Consider the following 19658-nt stretch of genomic DNA (forward strand, 5'->3'; position numbering starts at 1 on the left):
ACCGGTGGCGTTCGCGGCCCGTTGCGCTTACACGGCCCGGCAGCAATCTCGCTAGAAAGACGGGGTGGAGTGGCACCGGTGAGCCAGATGCCAGCCGGATTAGATATTGGGGGCGGGCAGGACTCTGCATATTACCACTAACGTATTGCTACGATTATATTGGAGAGCTAAGAGGTGTGCGGCTCGGGCTCCATTAACGCCTACCACGAACAAGCTGATGTCTTAGTCTGCAGTAGCAGCTCCACGCGGGCTGCCGAATCGCTTTGTGCAAGATCGGAGACGTCAACTGTTGTCTATTGCCGCAGATCCCAGTAAATTGTCTACTATAAGTTAATAAATGCATGTGGTCTTTATCAGAATATTTTTTCTTTTGCTATGCCAACTGCCAAACTTTCCTCTTCAATGCAAAGGCATAAGATGCATTCAATCTGAAAATGTCATAACGTGCCATTTATCTTATTTTCCATGTATTTTTCGCATCGAACCTTGACACACGCGATGCAGAATCCATGTTCTACTTGATATGGACTCGCTTACGTGTTCGAGCAAAAACATTAAACTGACTGCCGGCAACAGCATTCAGACTGGGCATTCACATTGCTAAGCTTAACAACTTATCAGTATTCTGCTATAGCATGACTACAGCAATTCCACTGCATTCCGTTCCCGCCGTGTTCTTGGCAATACGCCGTCCACGTCTCATAGACCTCATGCAACACCCAAAGTTGAGCATTGTTTCGAATCTGTGACCTCCTTTGGACTATCTACTAACTTTGCCCGGTGATCAGCACCGACGCCCGACGACTGAAAGCCTGAACGCATCAGCGTACTGTGGAGGTCACGTGAGGATTACCGGTAAGTGGAGGGCGCTGCGCACTGGACGCCTCCGCTGTACTGCATTCAGCGCGGCCCACGCCGGGTAACGCGTCTCAAAGCCTGCCGTCGACGCTGGAGCGTCTGAGGGCGGAGCTGAGCGGCGCCGCGCTGACGGCGGCCGGACCCCCAGCGGAGAACGGCACGGCAGCTGAGACACCATCCACCGCTGACGAGTCCAGGGCCGATCGTGCTGCGATGGCGGAGCCGCCCCACTGTAACCGGGATGGGTACCGAGAACGGACCGGCCGACGCCAAACTAATTGAAGACCGGCACTAATGCCCACAATGGCAACGCGTCAAACGATGGATTATCGACGGGCGAATGGCTTGTCAGGAATGCGCGACGCCCCGAGTCATTCTTGGGTGTGACTTGCTGGTAATGGCCCAATGCGGGAGGATCAATTCGTGGAGATGCTTTATCGAGCTGGCCGAGTGAGGCTGCAGTGTGTGCAGACTCGACCGGTGGGGCCGCGTGCCCGGTCCAGACAGCCAGGACGGCCGGAAATGGCGTGTGTTGGGCGTGCCGACAACGTGAGCTGAACAATCGCTGTCATCTCACGCTACGCCCAGATATCATCTGTCAGGGGTTCATGCACTGACGACGGGTCACTACTCACACAGAAGAGCTACGGTACAGCCGCTCCGTGGGAGTGGATGTAACTGTTGTCAGGTACTGTGCGGGCGTTGAGAGCTATGTCCAACACCCAAGAAAACGCTGCTGGTACAAAACTACCCGCCAATGGCAGGGGCGAAAGGCTCTTAAGAAAACCGTAACATGTCGCAACTTACGATCCACACAAATGGAACATGGAAAAAACGATCAAGACCACGGCACCAGCAGGGCGGAGTAGCGTGAAATTCCGTGCGTGCACCCCGATGGAGCGGCGGTCGGTCTCCCGCTGCGGGTATGTGGACTCCACCCAGACCGGCGGCCCCGGCCGTCTGACAGCCGGGCCACACGACCAAAGCCAGAGCCTTCTCCTCAGTGACAGACTGTGAGTGGCAGCTCGTTGCATTCAAAGGCACTGTGGTGTTCGCATGTGTGTTCACGAGCGCCATGCTTATCGGATGATCGATTGGAAGCGGGTTCCTCGTCGCTGCAGGCAGCCGCGCTACTGATCGAGTTTAGGGCGGCGGGCACGCTGAATAAATCAGCATTAATTATTTCCAGGTTCACAACCGCCTAACCTGAGAGAACACATGAGAAAGAGACGATCTTATTGCACACAAGCTACTCCGTCGCTTATGCTGACATTTTTCTCGAAAGACATTAAATCCGGTTTACTGATCCTTGTAAGTGGTGGCCTGCATGCAACTGGTGGAGAAATTTGCGGGAAACTGTGCGCAACAATGTTACTGCCGATCCACGCTCGGCACGGACCAAGTCCTCGCTGTCGGTCGCGTACATAACGCACGCAGCTAAAACCGAAACCCCATTAGCTTGCACTTAAAGAATTAAAAGACATTCAAGCCGCTATCGTCGACGGGGAAAAACTTAAGGACCAGTCAGCCAGCCAGCGCGAGAGCAGCAGGTATAGGAGATTAAACAGTGTAAAATGCATTGCTTTTTAAAGAGATATATAAGCGCTAACAATAGCAGTACATGGTGTTTCACGGGACGGTCTCAAAGAAGTGGTGCAAAATTCGTGACTTCATCGTGTAAAAAGCCTCAAAAGTCGCTCTAGCCACCAAGCGGGCGGGACTGGTGAGCTCCACTCAGCGTCTTGATCGCCTCTGCGAGAGGCCGCACGGCCGGAGACTGCGGCAGACGATAGGGCGGTAACACGAGACGAGCCGGACGGACCGGCCGCCGCCAATGACGGATTTAGGTGTGACGGACCGACAGCAGCCGTCACACCCATCGGCAGCGGTGCAAGAGACTGCCGGCCCAGCGTGGTGGAGCGCCGACCATCCGATCGCACCCTGGCTTGAGATGGTCTGGATGGAATGCCCTGTCAGGATGGAGCTAGAGTAGGGAAAGAAGGGAACTGAATCTGTCTGGTATACCACTGATCCATATGTCAATACGTTTTTGTGTGCTATTTTAGAGGGTCGCCACAAACACATAATAATAGAAAATAAAACACATAATCATCTTGCCTTTTCATGCCTACTAATAGTCCAATGTTGGTAGTTCTACCTTCATCGATGCAAGTTTCAATGCATTGCAAAGATCGCATTTGTCGAAGAAAGCGTAGAGGAGCCCCTGTGGTAATGCTCTGAAAAACCTGATTTATGACATTCTTACGCAACGTGCTTCTGGTATCACAATCTAAGCGTTCAATAAAAACGCTGGTTAGCATAATGATATTCACCACTAGCGCTTTCCACCCTGCCAAGAGTCGTTTGGGTAGTGAACGGAAGAGATTTGTCGGTAGGTTTCGTTCTACGATCTTTGGTTTGCTTTAAGTAGCTTTTAGTCAAAGCACGAAAGGCATGGTGGTGTCAACATTTTGCAACGTAACACATCCAAGTTCTTTGGCTCATTAAGACAGGAGGAAAACACTTAACATTCCCCTTGGCACAGCGCCCCGGAACTATTTCAACTTGATTGTTCAGAAGGGTTGAAATCTTTGCTCAGAAGTGTCTTTCCATTCACCGTTACTATTTAGCACGCGCAGTTCACAATCGCAGCTAATTCGATCAGCGCTTGTTGTCCGCGGCAGCACGGTTTACGACCCACCCCCCCATCGGCTGGCTACGGACAGCTGTCCATTGATACCGGGGGTCCGCACCTGCAGAGCTGTATAGTGTCACGTGTCGTGACTAAATCACTGGAATCAGACAAGGCATTCAGCGGTGGCGGCTGGTCAAAAAACCCATCGACCTGCCGGGTCAGGCACCGGCTGTGGTGACAGATGTGACGGTTGGGCCGCCACACCCCGCTTTAATGACTCGTGAGTCTGGCCTGTTGACATCTCGCGTGTAACAGAGGCCGTGGAGAATACAGATTCGGTTGGGAGAGAACACGTCGAGAGGCCAGTGCGAGGTCCACAAGTGCTGCTTCTAGATTGCATACTTGTTCATATGCCACACTGCTTCCACAGCATCTGGCAGGCTTCTTATTGTTTCGCTACGTGACCCTGTTTCAGCGACGGAGATGACCTGTGTGTAGAGATCCAATGAATCGACACCGTGTCGGCTCCGCAGCTTTCAGGAACCGAAAACTGTGAGTCCTAGCACGTGATGTGCACATAATGCCTCGACAACGAAGGTCACATCTGCTATGATTGATCCCGAGTGAAAGTCATTGGGCCGGCCACCTTCACCTTCAGTCTACATTACAACCGTTGTTTACTCTACCTTTATTATCACTGCGAACTAAGACTGACTGAATTTCACATGCTGTGTTACTGAGACATAAACAAAGATGCAAGATGTGCATGATTCATAGAACAAAGAATAGCTTAAGGTCAGTTTAGTCACAGTTGCATGAGCTCAGAGTAATGATGAATCCAAACAAGCACATCGGTGTGGTAGTGCCAAAGTCAGGTTTGCCAAATGGCTCCGAACCATACCAGCCATCAGTGTGTGTGGTCTGCCGCTCACGTCCGGTGGTGACCGTTCTGACGGATGGAGGTCCTCTCAGAGTGACCTGGCGGTCGGGCCTAGCACCGCCCGCAGCACGCAGGCAGCCGCATGCATATTTACTGTTGACGGCTGGCTTCACGGGTGCGACATGGCACCAGAGCGGCGGCCAGTGATCGGTGCGGGCAGAGACCGGTACCTGGACCGCCGCCAGGTGTCGCCCGGGTGCCGAGGGGTGACGTCACAACGCGACATAGACTCGAAGCAGGTGGAGCTGGGGCAAACTGAGCCTCGATTTTGTCATACACCGTTAATAATTGCTCAACTTATTGAAAGTAAAGCTGTCGAAAATTATGGCATGGGGTCTAACGAGCGAGTTTCAGCCAACCACACCGATTTCTGAACATGGCACTTTTGCTACGTAGAGGCATGTCTGTTTTTCGGTGTCATAATGGCAAAGGAGTCGCATTTTACGAATTGACGCGGTGTGTGGCTTTGCTCTCAATCTATTCGTTGATGAATTACTTGCTGAACTGGCATAAAGGAGACCACTAACGCATGAATGTAATACCTTGTCCAACAGGACTGCTCCTTTCACATAGTGCTCGGAACCATGGGCTAATATAAGCACATATTAGTCCCTATCACATTGTGTGCTCCTACCACATTACGTTAGGGGCAGAGCCGACGGTACTGCCTCACTTAGGTCTAGCTGTGCGATTTTCTTTTCACACCGTTGGGCCACATAACATGAAACAGCATCAAGGAGGAGACGAAATAGCGTATTGCCTTTCATGAACGTGACCCAGGTGAGAGGCAATGAACAACCACAGCATACCATCACTGTCTTTGCCCAGGGACGGATAGCAGGTTCTTGCAGATTATTTAACGGCATGTCATCTGCCAACTCCACGGCGGCTTCCTGCTCTGTCGGTCTGTCGCCACCTCCATCTTCAGCCGTGAAACCTTCCCGCGAGGGTCTCTGGGTCGGCGATCACGAGACACGCGATTACGTAAAACCGTGATTAATAGTCTGGCGGCGCTCCGACGGGCGTAGGCGGACAGTTCCTGATTGGTCGAGGAGAAACTGAGGCCGCGCGTACACCGAGCCGGAGGTGCCAGCTGGTGCGTCGGAGGCCTTCTCACTGGACACCCAGACTCGACCAGCTGTCGCAGTCACAGAATGAGACCAGGGCCAGTGATAAATTTAGAAGTCCTGAAGACCACACAGATCAACGTAAAGAGTGTCAAATTTATTTCTTAGAACAAAACAGATTGCATTGAAAGGAACATGATCGCAAAGGGCGTGAAGGATGTTATCGTTGATATTCGTAACCACCAGTCGCATGAAATAGTCATGAGGCGTTGGAAGACCACATCACCACTTAACGGCGCGACCAATCACACTGTTGAATGTGAAAACAAGCGACTGGCAGCATATCATGACATATACCCTGAGGTGTTTACTAAAAGTTCGGTTTTAACAAATACTTCGAAGCGTCAAAGCCTGATTCTCTTCAGGGCACATCCACTCGGTGAACGTTGAGTGGCAAAAAAAGCTAGTCGTACTGAATGAAACGTCATGCGTTCAGTGTAAGTGCAAAGTCGTAGGCGAATGTCAGCCACCTGGTATGAACACCAATCAGATTCGCATGCATGAAATATCGTAAGTTCTCTCAGTGTCTCAGTTTTCAAGTGTAGGATTTCGCAATGGGAACGAGACGCAACTTAAACCCTAAACCTAAACTTAAAATTCAACCTCAGAGCGTCACACGCGCGCACTATATCGTACAAGGACAAAACAACATCGCATGGTTTTTAACTTGCTTATTTTCGCGTGGGGGTGCGTCTTTGGTTTGTCGCCAGCATCAACAGGTCAAAGCTGGCACGTCTGTAATTACCTGTGGAAACACGGCCTGTTACTTTCTCACCATTCCTGAAAAAACGACGCAGAACGGACAAATGGAGCTGGCTGGCTCGACTGACAGGCGCTTGTCGCCGAGTGGAGATCGGGAACGGAATGCAGAACATTAGCTGTAACCACAACAGTAAACACCTCTGGTGTAGAGCCTTCCCCTGTCGGTGGCGTGTGTCCAGACTGTGCCGCAGTGCACAGTAAATCATGCTCAGATTAGTCGCGGATGGCGTGGCGTTCAGTCGGCTTCTTGACCTGCCTTTCGAAGACGCCGACAGTACAGCAAAAGGGACGGTTCGAATGGTGACGGCTCTCACGAGCACGGAAGTCGCGACAGAAGTGCCGACAACATTGGTGACCACGACCACTGCATTTAATCGTCTGTCATAACGACCACATACCAATGGTTGCTTGCTACCTTTGCAAATCCATCCAATTCTCATGCCAAGGTTTTGTGGGGTGACAATGTATTCACTACGAGATGTAGAATGAAAACTCGGAGAGTAATGTTGCCAGTACCAAAACACCTTGGCTTGACACTGATTTTCCTTCACCAAACTGGCCAGCGAGTTGCCCAGTCTGGAAGGGCTGTCATCGTCGGACGTGCGTCATCCGCCGCTGTCACCTGCGGATCGCCTCTGAGGTGACTCCACCCTCCCGTGACGGACGGGCCGTCACTGGCCACCGCGTCACCGCCCGCCGGGGGCCTCGGTCACTTCAGCACGAGCTCTAATGGATTTCACACGCCAGCGTAATCACGACGGAGGATGTTCTTAGACCTGGCTCTGTCCTAATGGTCCGTCCATTTGAGAATCTCGTCGATAATCTGGGAATTGTTCGATAGGCTGAAATCGCCTATTCGGATGAACGCCGCGATGTATTTTGGCCAAGAGAACGCAAGAGATAAACAACCTGCCTAGGTACGAACACGTGAAGCACGGTATAACAGGCAATGGCGGTCGACTCACCAGTCACATTATGGACCGACATTTGGACTGACCTGTGTATGTGCGAGCTATTCTGACGTTCCGGGACGTCAAGCGTACGGTGGATATCAGCTGAAAGTCCATGGTGTGAGTGATGTTCTCGGCTGACTCCCTCAATGAAAGGGGTGGGATATCGGGCGACTTCAGGAAGAAAATTCGTGTTTCCCGCAGTCTCAGTCGCGAGTTGCATACACCAATCTTATAGAACCCTTCCACCACCAGCTGGGATCGGCTGACCTGACCTGAGATGACCCGTTTGACCTCCACCAGACCCAGACGTTTGACCGGGAAACGAACTCCCGGCACATGGATGGGGTAGAAGGCCAACATCTTGCCTGTGATCACCACCGGTCGGGAGCTTGTGTCAGGGAACACCCGACATTTCCTCCTCCGGCCTGCCTGGGTCAGGTCAGGACAGGTCAAACTCGTCACCACCAGGGCCAGCGTTAGCCATCGTGCCGTAGCCATGTCGACGGCCTCAGCTGCTCCGTCCAGTCTGTCGCGTCGATCACAGGCTTGCGAGGGCCATCAAGTGTTCTTGTCGCTCGGACATGCGTTCCGGCCGGAATCTATGCCACCAAAACACAGAGCAAGGCTGCGTAAACACTGCACTGCCGGCTCAACGCTTGAGTGGTCCGGAGGTGCTTGGCTCACCGCTTGTTCCGGTCCGGATCCAACACCACGGTCTCGCACAACAACTCTACTATTGACGTCCGTTTAGATCGCACCACTACATAGGCCGCTACTCGAGAGGCCGGGCACCCCAATGTCGCTGTAGGCAGATGACCTGCCGTAGCCTGGAGCACGTGATCAGCCGAGGCCTGGAGCAGCCGGCGGCAGAGCTGACCCTCGAGAGCGGCGGAGGGCGCCACTGTCACGCTCCACTCTCCGGCGTCGACTGAGCGGCAGGCCATCCCAACCGTACACCCCGCGCCTCATCCGAGCCCGGCGGCTGGGAGAGGACGGCCAGGGGGGGGGGGGGGCTGAAGACGGCGAGACGGTAGAGGGCGGGAGGTGAGTTTGGGAGGGAAGAGGGCGGGAGCTAAGGGAGTTTAAGGGAGGGCGGATGCTGAGGAAGGGAAAGGGAAGAGCGCAGGTGGTGAGGTAAGGGTGGCAAGATTAGAGAGGGCTTAAGCTGAGGACGACGGGAGGAAAGAAGGCGAAAGCCGTAGTCAGGATCGAGGCATTAAGGGAGGATAGAGTACAGGAGCAGCAGATAACAGATGGGCAAAGGTCGGAAACTAAATACGTTACAAGGCCTGCATATAGGGCAGGAACAGCGGGAGGGCAGATAAGCACAGGGTGGCGAGCAGGGAGGAAAGCACGGTAGGAGCAGGGAAATACAACGCAAGAGAGGATGGAGGGAAAGGAAGTGGACACAGCATGAAGCAGAATGGACTGGCAAAAACTTTGCAAAGACGAGCAACAAATATCAGGCAATTGGTTCTGATAAAAAACACCACAAAAGTAAAAGCAGCATTACTAAAAAATATTGACGAAAAAAACCTTATTCATTAATTTACAAACAAAACAGTAAAACACAATTTGCAATATGCAAATTTGCTCACTTCTCTACTGCTTTACATTACTGTTGTACATCATCTAAACATTACATTACTATTATACATCATCTAAACTTTACATCACTGTTTGTGACTGTTGACAGTAACATATGTAGGCCCAATGTATGTCAAAAAGGATTAGCCTGATTTCAGAACACAGGTCGAAAATCAAACGAACTGCACTCTTATCAACCGGTCGTTATCAGTTTGTATACCTATGTGGCTGTTTGTCTGATGTGTACAGATTATCAATCCTCTGACTGCTGCACCTTGTGTTAATTGCAATGTGTCTTGTAGATACATTTCCTGGATCGCTGCCATGCAAGCTGGCTCCCCACATCAAAGGGTGTTGAAAAATCCCGCCACCACATCAAGAATACCTGCTTGACTAAATTAGGCAGGACATTTGTTGGTAACTGAGCCTCAACTATCCTTTGCTTAATACATAATTATCGCTCATGTCCTAAAGCAGTTTGGAGTTCATTTGCTTTCAGGAGCATAAAATGATAGATTCTTGTTTTATGACACTGACAGGATGTAGAATTACACATTAAGTAGAGACCGACACAAAACAATTAATTTTTGCTTAATTCTTTGCTCTTTTTGTTTCAGACTGATCAAAGAACATGACATGGCAGCCAAGACCCGAGTTCGTATGCACAATTTCTTTCCTGATTGTACGCCTTGTATTACATCTGAGGGGCATGTTTAGGAAGTTAAGCCGTTCGTTCATTGTATGCGCGACTTGAATTTTTTCCACTTTTAATTGGAAATGTTATGTCCTAAAAAAAACGTCTGTCAGGTGAGACAAATATAACGGAACACCGCATTGATGTATGACTGGCTAAATGCATCGAAAGGATTTTACTCCAACGAGCGAACAAGCGGGCTGACAAACTGATGAGGTGGGCCTTTAATTTGCATTTAACAACCTTGTCATTGAAACAAAAACTTTCTGCTAAAGTGCACGAATGTGTGTGTCTGAGCCTAAATCCTATTTCTAAATACATATAGTCTGATATGCAACATCGAATACTAAACTAGCATATAGGTCCCATGTATGTATGTATACGCATGTGTGTCACACATGTATGGATATACGCAGATCCATCCATTAAATATGCTGCGAAAAATGTTTGCATTATTGAGCAAAGCTTGTATGTTTATCTCTGAATATGTGAGCAAATGCTGAGGCTGGGTGGACGACTTGTGTGCATATGAAGGTCTCTGTAGCTTACTGCATAAGCTGAATTCTGCATGAAGCTGTATACATGTCATGTGCACATCTGTTTAATTAGAGCGTTAAGTTATACCTCACCCGAAATATGTTCACAAAAAGAGTGCGGTGTTCTTGTTTTTGCTGAGTACGGCAAGAATTATGGCTGAATACAGCCATCCGCCAACCCACGAAAAAGCGGGTCATGCCTGTCACCAAAAAGACAATTTATCCGAACTGCCTTGAAACCCAAGGAATGATGATGTGAGCAAGGATGCTGGAAGACATGCACTGTCTACATGAATGCTCGAATACGTTCACAACCGAAACAATGAGTGAGGGCTGCAGAACAAACATTGCGTTGATGCGTAACCATTATGCGTTAATTGCTACCGCCATATTTACCAGTTCATTATTACGCTATTTCCTTACGCTTCCTTACCTGTGCTCACACAACTGACATCAAATACCCAGTCACTTGTCCTCAGCAGTATCCCACCACCCACTCCTCCCGTCCTGCCACCCTGAGCACCAAACACCCCGTCACTGGTCCTCAGCGTAACAAACCACCACCCCGCTCTCCTCCCGTCCTGCCGCCGGAGCATCCCCGGCCGTCTGTACTGACCGTTGTTCCTCTCGCCGGGGTCTGTCGGCCGGCGGGGCCGTCGGAGATGGTATCGGATGGCGGGACGGGGTGGAGCCCGGCCCAGCCCACCCCACACCCCGCGGGGGAGGGGGCGCAGATCGGCCCGATAGCCGCCACTAATTGGCCTGCCAGGCGGCAGAGTCGCTCACCGACCCGGGGGATGTGGCACTGAAGAGGAGCAAAATCGGGGGGACGGTGCACCGCTGTCCCCAAGGGAAAGGAGGCGGAGGTGTCAGGGAAGAGCAGAGGCAGAGATTAGGAGATGAAAGAAAGACGAGGCAGAAGTGAAACTACGGAGAAATGCTCATATACGCAGACAAAAAGGCAATGACAATAATATACGGTGACTGAACTGTCCGATTGTCAACAAGTGAAAGAAGGTGAAGAGGTCAAGGAAGAACAAAAGCAGAGATTAGGGGTTGATGGAAAGACGAGACAGAAGTGAAACTACCGAGAAATGTTCATCTATGCAGACAAAAAGGCAACGACGGTAATATAAGCCGAATAAACTGTTTACCATTAGAAATAAATGGCATGTTGCATAGAACAGGCTGAAGATTGCATCATTCAAAAGGTGTTCATTTAATAAGGAGCCACTCGATTTTTTTATCAAGCCTAATCTGCTGACACAATGCCATATATATTTCAAGCATTACTACCAACATTTATCTTATCCACATTGCATCTCGTTTTTAAAAACGTGTCTCTGGCTTGTCCCTTCGATGACAATTTAGACCACGTTACCGCAGGGATCGACGAGCAGTATTGTGAATAGCCCTAACACGCACAGCCTGGTATCTTGCGCCTTGGTGTCTGAGCTCCGTGTGTGTGTGCGGCTGCAATCCGTACCTCACGGTGTCAGGTCTTAGAAAAAAACGCATGTTTATTCATTGCTTCTGAGGTTTTAGTGTCTTCTCACCTGCGGTCGCGTATTTTACGACGGTAGTACACAAATAAACATGTCGGCTCTGCTGGCCACACCGCCCGCTTCCAATATGTAGCGTGGTTTTCTCCAGTCTTTACAGCCGCACAGGTCTGGTATCACCATTGGGTCTCAGCTCTCAGCCGTGTTATTTACGGCTGCACGCCTGAACTGTTGGCCTGCCGGGGACAGTGCAGCCGGTAAATACGGCATCCACAGCAGCAGGGTGGAGTCCGAGGGGCGTCGCACAATGCTGGCTGGCGAATAGGCCGCGGGAGCTTATGCGCATTATAGAGATCGCTGGCGGTGATTGCATTCAGGCTGAGGCACGCACCGTCTGGGTGCCATTAACGTGCCACACGAAGCCGAAGGGGCACCTTTACCCGGATCATTCATCCTGCTAACCACCGAAAGTGGCAGGCAACGCGAGCAAAGCAAGGTGACCTCCTCCAACGCGCATCAATAATAACCTGGCCCGTAATTCGGTATCATCGGCGCGTGGCCGGTGGGAGGACACGGTCTTGCATGCCGTGCACGCGCCCCGCACGCGTCTTGCTGACCGCGAAGCGGGTCGGTCGGTCGGCCTGGTGATGCTGCGATTTGATGATGGATGGAGCGCAGACACACACCCGTCCGCAGATGCTCGAGCCTCGTATGGCCCTGACGGCCCGTCCGACGGCGGATCGAGATCTGATGACACCGACCGGCCGTCCCCAGGTCACCAACGACGTCAATGGGTGGTGTGCAGAGCTGTGGTCGGGCCGAGGCTCGCAGATACTATCACTGGCAGCCGCTCCCCGCCGCGGTCAATGGAGAGCCGGTGACCGTCTAATGCCGCCACGGTAAACGGATGGCGTAACAGGAGAACGCACAACTTGTGTGGCACTGGGACTGCACACGGTCTGGTGAAAGCACAGGGATGCCTTTGTTGTCAGTTAACACTGACCTTTCCCCGATACACTTTATAATTTGTTTAATGCAAACCTAACTGCCATCTTATTAATTTCATGCGGGCATGCATAAAAACCAATTCTACTCGAGATGTTCACAAAGATGACGCTCCAGTTCGCTCAAGAGACCACTCCCTGGCTGTGTATTCGCTGCCAGCCGCCTGTTTTGCTTCCGACAGGTCAGTGAGTGATGACTGCTGTCGGACCGGTCCTGTCCTCCGGTCTCAGCGTGTGGTCTGCTCATCTGACGCCCCAAGCACGCAGCTGAACACGGCCCCAGCGGACCTCTCGGAGTGTGCGGTCCGTCCAGGCCGCAGGATCGCCCTATTATAAATGGCCTCCGCCGCTGAGCCTGTCTGTGAACGGTATCGCCTGGTCCCGAGCGGCGGGCCGTGCCGGTGCGGCAGCGCGTCATCACGGCCGCCATCACGCTGATGACGCGGCCCGGATGACTCACCGGTCGGAGGCGGCGAGCTGCAGCCAGCCTGATGAATGTGTGCAGCGCGGCAGACGCGTGAAGGATGTGGCCATATGTCGACTGGTCAGCTAGGTTATGTGACGAGGTTTACCATAGACGTGAGTGATGAGGCCATATGTGGGCTGGTCAGCTGGTTGTGTGGGGAGGTTTACCATGGACGTGAGTGATGAGGTCATATGTGGGCTGGTCAGCTGGTTGTGTGGGGAGGTTTACCATGGACGTGAGAGATGTGGCCATATGTGGACCGGTCAGCCTGGCTGTGGCTTTATGATCAGCAGCATGGGATCTCCCCGCCTCATTCCTTGCGGTAGATAGATCACTTGCACTGAGCCACTCTCCGATTAGCGTTGCGGCAATTGGTCCAGGTCCTTTGATGAACACCAAATACAATACATGTGACGTAAACTTCGAACCGTAAACTTTCTCTATATATGCATACATTTAAGGCATGACCCCAGATTCACACCAAATTCCCAAGCTATTTTGGAAGCATTTATTTGTATTAGAGACCATTTCAAGGGACGCCTTAACCGCAAACACTAATCGCGTTTACATTGATCTGCGAAGTCATAATACACAAGGGCGAACGGGTCCATCTATTTGACGTCCTGATGGACAGCTGACTATCGATGCCGAGAACCAGACTGTACCAGGGATAGTCAGCTGAATGATATGTGATTGCCGTGAGGTACAGAACCCTTCAGCTTTACAAGCAGCTTGTCAAAAACGGCCCACTGATTTCCAAGAAGCACCGCGGAAGAGAAATGAACGGGAAAGGGAACGAATAGATGAATAGCATGTTCCTGTGTGTTCAAACGGACGCGCGCACAAACGGACGGGGAGAGCAAATTCCGTATGTGCACGTGGAGCGATTGTGTCATTGGAAACACGGCGGAGGTATACAGCAAATAAAGGACGGGTGGGCTGTGGGTGGCACTCTATGGGTGCTACAGGTATTTGTGTCAGCGGACACTGTATGAACGTATTTTAGCAACAACCAGTCCCGAAGTCGGGTGCTGGAGTTCTGGTTCAGGTCTGCGTTATTTGGTGACGTGAGAATGGTGTCCCCACAGTCAACGATTTTCATGCTGGGTAGCTCCAGTAGAAAACAGATGACCAGTCCAGCAGAGACCTTTCACTTTTGCACCCCTAACATCTTCCCCGCTGCCATTGGCGCTCCGACAAACGGTGGCATATGCCCTGAAAAGCTCTTTAGCTGACATCGGACTTGTGAAGCAATTCCTCAAAAACTTCATCTTTGGTTGGGGTTTACTTGCACGGCTGCTTTCTTCCAATCCTACATCTGTATTTGGCGCCCAAACGTGCACGCATCATGTTATTATGATGATGTGTTACAATGGCAACCGTCGATGGCAAAATGGAAACCAAACCAACACTATTCATTCTGGCATGCACGCGCATTGGGTATGCTGAGCAAAATGATCAGTCCGTGACCGGCACTGTTTTTTGTGAGGTCATCCCCCATTTTCAGCCCAGGTATATAGCGTTCATTCTTTAGGGCCGGAATAAGGGAGCCCAGAGGCCGTGAACAGTACCAGAACCCGGTATGCGCTGTCCATGGCGATCGTAGGACCCAGCCAGAGCCTGTGAGTACTGAACAACTTCATGGACTCTGCCTCACGGCTGATTTCTGCACGCTCACGTCTTTATTAGTTTAATACTCTATTGCTGATCATAGTTCGGGAACATTGCTATGGAGTCGGTCTTGTGTGATTGTCAGTCCGGGAAAAAAGAATGTTTCAGCGCCTGCGTATTAAGTAAGAGAGATTAAACAGACATATTCCTCAAAGACGTTAGAATAAATCCCAACGGTTAGTGTGGTGGTAAATATGTTCGCATGATTGCTGATCTTTGTCAAATGAGGGTAGTTTGTCTCTTCTGCTTTAATATGCACATGAGGTTGGGTGAAAACGAGGCGTCAACTGTGGACTCCCACTAATCTGCGGTTGCGGAACACCTTACAGGTTGATTAATAGTCGTTTTGTTTTACGACATAGTTACTGAACCCACCATTTATACGCGGGGCATGCCATGAAGAGGGTTACGACCGGTGTTTTAGCTACAATGTTCAAGCTTTGTTCAGTGGTGGCATGCACAGTGGTGGCATCACGATCAGAGTGGGAGTGGGATCAGTTCGTGTTAGTGTTCAGAACTGGGTTTCCAAGTGCATTTTTATGATCTATAACCCTTGGACATAGAGGTGGAATGAAGTGTCATTGAAACACTACAATTTACTGCCTAGACACATTTTCAATGTCCTGAAAAAGTCTCTTCACGCTACACGATAAAAAATTAGCCAACTTTGCGTGCGATTCAACCGAAAGCTTATCGAGGTTTGACAAACACGTGATACAACAGAGCCGCAAACGCCTGGCACAAATGCTATGTCTGGGAGGCCTTTCGATGAACAGCTGGGAACTGTCTGTGTTACCTGGATTGCTTGTGCAATGGTACTCTGTCGAAATAAGATATGCAGTCCATTTGGAAGAAAAACTTTCGCCACAGTGGAACGCATGATACAGTCGCCAAAGCATCCGTCAGCACGTTTATGAGGTCATGCCCGAATGAATTCCAGGACCTATAATCAAGTTAGGCCGACACATTCCAGCAATGATACCCTTCTGTAATAACGGACCGCTGCTGGCCACCGGTGAGAAACTTATGACGCGATGAATGGTGGTTTAAACTGGAATGCGAACCACTTTCGGGCACTGGTCCTAGTAGACGGACATTCTCAAGCACACTATGCTCAACAATTATGACGTTGGAGGTTTGAGCTAAATCTAAAAAAACGGTCGTTTAATGTCAGTGGTCCTTAACTTCGGAAAACGCTGGTGTTTTGGAAGAATGGAGTGCACGAAGCATGCTTATCATGTTCATCTGAGAACATCCAACACAGACCGCGTGTCATTTTCTCACCAACCTGGTATTTGTAGAACCCTCCGCACGTTGCCTTTAGTAATCCTGAAGAAGCCACGAACTTCAAATGGGTTTCGTTGCCCGGTGACGAGAAGGATCCGTCTCGACCCTTTCTTGACCGACGCACCGCACGTTTGTGCTCCGATTCCGTGCACTCGATCAGGGTGTGACGCAATTCCCATCGCCTCGCAGGACGCGCCTCACTCGGAACGTTCCCGTGCCTCGAGCTCGGTTCAGAGCGACGAGCTTGCCCATCACTGCCGTCAGAGGTTCGCCACGGACCTCTGAGCGGCAGGTCAGGTCACCGACCCTGCCCGACCTGCCCGCTCCGGTGACGGCCATCAGGCAGACCAACACACTCACTGTCCACACGCGGGTCATCGTGACGGCGCCTCGTGCCGGCTGAGCTCGGGGCGCCGGGTGGCGGTGCGGGAGGCAGCGCGTCACCCCTACGGAGCGGCGGTCGGCCTCCTACTGCGGGTGTGTGGACTCCACCCAGACGGCCGGTCACCGGCCCGTCGGACCGCCAGCCGCCGGGCCCGGTCGGCCGGCCAAACGACCAATCATCAGTCAACGCTCCGGCGGCATCGGACACGCTGGCTGAACTGCTGCATACGGCTATGCTGTACTGCCGCATACGGCTATGCTATACTGCAGCGAACTTTTCAGCTGACTGCACCCTGTCCAACAAGTCAGCGCACTCAACGTGATGGTCATATGGACGCTAAGCTAAGGACAGATTCTGCGGCTTATACCACTGGACTCACGTTTTACTCAGATATGCGCAACGCACTGGTCACTTTAAAATCGTCATTCCTCTCTGGAGAACGCTGATATGGGATCTGTCTCACTGAAAGTCGGTCCCATCACGTTTGGCTTACGTAATGAATTGTGCCAAAATCCAATCTGTCACTTGTTTTGAGAGTGAAAATTTTTAGCGAGCCAGAAGTTTCTGGGATTATGCATCTAATGGCCGTCAGGCCATTTAAATGATGGGCATGGTCTCGCCACCATTATTACACATGTGCAGGAATACTCATGCAATCAGTTCAGACACAAAGAAGCGAGCAGACGAAAACTATATCCAAAGACGTGGCTAACAACCATGAGTTCTCGACTTCTTGTGCACCTACGTCTTATGCCATTGGATCGTCTCACAAACATGCTCTGGAGCTGAATCAATTTCGAAGCGTGCGATGCTTCTTTGCCGTTCCTCCGGTCAGGGGACTGCAGCGGACGGTGAGGGTAACACGAGACGGCGGCGGCCGACGCAAGCCGCGCACCGCCGCCAAGGATGGATTTAGGCGTGACAGGCACACAATGCCGTCTGCACCGACTGTCCGCAGCCCGGTGCGGCGAATGTGAAATCCTGGTCGGGAGGGCGGGAGCTGGTATGGACCTGTACCGTCGCTGCGACGGAATGCTTAACTTGAACGCACGACGTCTTGAATGGGCTTACCTGATTTTCGCGTGGATGGTACAACACACAAGCCATTTGGTTTGAAACGTACCTGAAACAAGGAAATATACATCATGCATTCGAACAGCGCACCTACCAGATGTACGACAGAAGCAAATCATATAATAGATCCTCAAAGTTGGTACGAGACGGGTCCTTTCAAATTCATGTTGAAGTGGATTACATTAACGAGCAGTTTGCTACGCCGACACATAATCGTACTGCCGCAGCCGTGTTACAGTGTTTTGACGCTGCGGTATCCTTCATTCAGTCTTGGAGGCATTGCCACTAAAATTGGATGGCATTACCAAAAAGTCTTTGACCTTTCATGTAAATTCTGGAGCATGGGATCCAAACGTGTCATGCTTGCTTTTCAGCAGATTAATTGACCACGGAGCGGTTTCTCATCACCTGTATCAGCGCTGTCCTTAGCCTCCTGATCACGAAAACAGCACTAAACCCAGGTTCAATATACGATGCTACAACATATGACATCTATTGATTACTTCGCTTTCTTTTCATGATGTCAGACACAAATTCTTTGAAGCGTTAGTTAAACCTCAAGATCTTAACCAGCTTGCTATTAATCCGCAGATTAACAAACACAATCAAGATCATCTAGGGACAAATCAACTCTGCAGCTTTGTCCATTCCACAGTCACCTGTTGAGTGCTCTCTCCCCTCCTTTACCCGATGACTTGCGGAGCAGGACCCGAACAGCTGTGGTGTAAAGTATAGCACTTACATGGCAGCTGACACCCCACAATTTGTCACCGCATCCAAGGCCTGCCGGGTGCTGAATGATAAACCCCGGCATTCGGTCAGATCAACCCTACGCATATGGAGCCCGCTGAAATTGACGGCATTAATCAGCGACTCTGGACTGAACCACCCAGGTGCCGTAGACCGTCCATGAAGCCGTCCATCGCAGACCATCCCAGTCCGTCCATCGCAGACCATCCCAGTCCGTCCATCACAGACCATCCCAGTCCGTCCGTCGCAGACCATCCCGGTCCGTCCATCGCAGACCATCCCAGTCCGACCATCGCAGACCGGTCTTGGACAGCCGGCGGCACCAGCCCGCCTCGGTCAGCCCGGAGGTGGCCGCCGACCTCAGACCGCCGGCACAGCCGCTAATGGATCGCGGCGACCATGGCCGAGTCGGCTTCAGGCGACACGTGATAGATCCCCTGACTCTGGTGACACCGCACGCCGGAAATGTGACACTCCGGAGAGGGGCGAGGTCACGCCGCTGTTGTGGCAGCTCCCGGTCTGCGAGAACTTCGACAAATAATGATTCAACTGGCGGATCGATGGTGATTTGATCAGGAAATCGTCATCAACTTCTGAGCCCTGGGCGACCAGAAAGGAGGACTGGCGTCTTCGAGAAGCTGGACAGAAAGCATCGACTTGTCGAATGTTAGTTCGTTGCAACGAATGGCATATTTGTGTGCAATAAGATGTTTGCACTGACGACTGGAGTGAATTATGGGATTGCGGATGGAAGCATCGTTGGCTTTGTATGGCGTCTTGGTAACGATTTCGCAGTTATCATTTTGCGAAGAAAGAAGGCTGAGGAGAAAGCGACTGGAGTCACCTGGAGAAGTGTACGTGGTCCTACCCAGCTATCGCCATTAACCACGCAATGAAGATGAACCCTCGCAAGCCATAAGAAGTGCGCAAGAGGAGGGAAGGTGGAAGAAGGATGGGGGAGGGAACGAGAGAAAAAGAAGAGAGAGAGAGGAGAGAGAGAGAGAGAGAGAAAGAAGAGAGAGAGAGAGAGAGAGAGAGAGAGAGAAGAGAGAGAGCGAGAGAGAGAGAGAGAGAGGAGAGAGAGAGAGAGAGAGAGCGAGAGAGAGAGAGAGAGAGAGAGAGAGAGAGAGATAGAGAGAGAGAGAGAGAGATAGAGAGAGAGAGAGAGAGAGAGAGAGAGAGAGAGAAGAGAGAGAGGGAGAGAGAGAAAGAGAGAGAGAGAGAGAGAGAGAGAGAAGAGAGAGAGGAGAGAGAGAGAGAGAGAGAGAGAAGAGGAGAGAGAGAGTAGAGAAGAGAGAGAGAGAGAGAGAGAGAGAGAGAGCCAGAGAAGAGAGAGAGAGAGAGAGCCAGAGAAGAGAGAGAGAGAGCGAGAAGAGAGAGAGAGAGAGAGAGAGAGGAGAGAGAGAGAGAGAGAGAGAGAGAGAGAG

General features: G+C 51.2%; 1 protein-coding gene across 1 annotated transcript; it reads left to right on the forward strand.

Annotated features, from left to right (window-relative positions):
• Nucleotides 1-11096: 11096 nt before the first annotated feature.
• On the forward strand, nucleotides 11097-19467 carry LOC119097266 (zinc finger CCCH domain-containing protein 13-like; the record flags this gene model as incomplete). Its single annotated transcript, XM_037220315.1, is given in 3 exon segments — nucleotides 11097-11170; nucleotides 18545-18677; nucleotides 19273-19467. Coding segments are annotated over 3 exon segments (402 nt in total), but the record flags the coding sequence as incomplete, so codon positions are not given.
• Nucleotides 19468-19658: the final 191 nt, after the last annotated feature.

Source organism: Pollicipes pollicipes, unplaced genomic scaffold (assembly GCF_011947565.3).
Source record: "Pollicipes pollicipes isolate AB1234 unplaced genomic scaffold, Ppol_2.1 Scaffold_4295;HRSCAF=5057_pilon_pilon_pilon, whole genome shotgun sequence".
Lineage (NCBI taxonomy): Eukaryota > Metazoa > Arthropoda > Thecostraca > Pollicipedomorpha > Pollicipedidae > Pollicipes > Pollicipes pollicipes.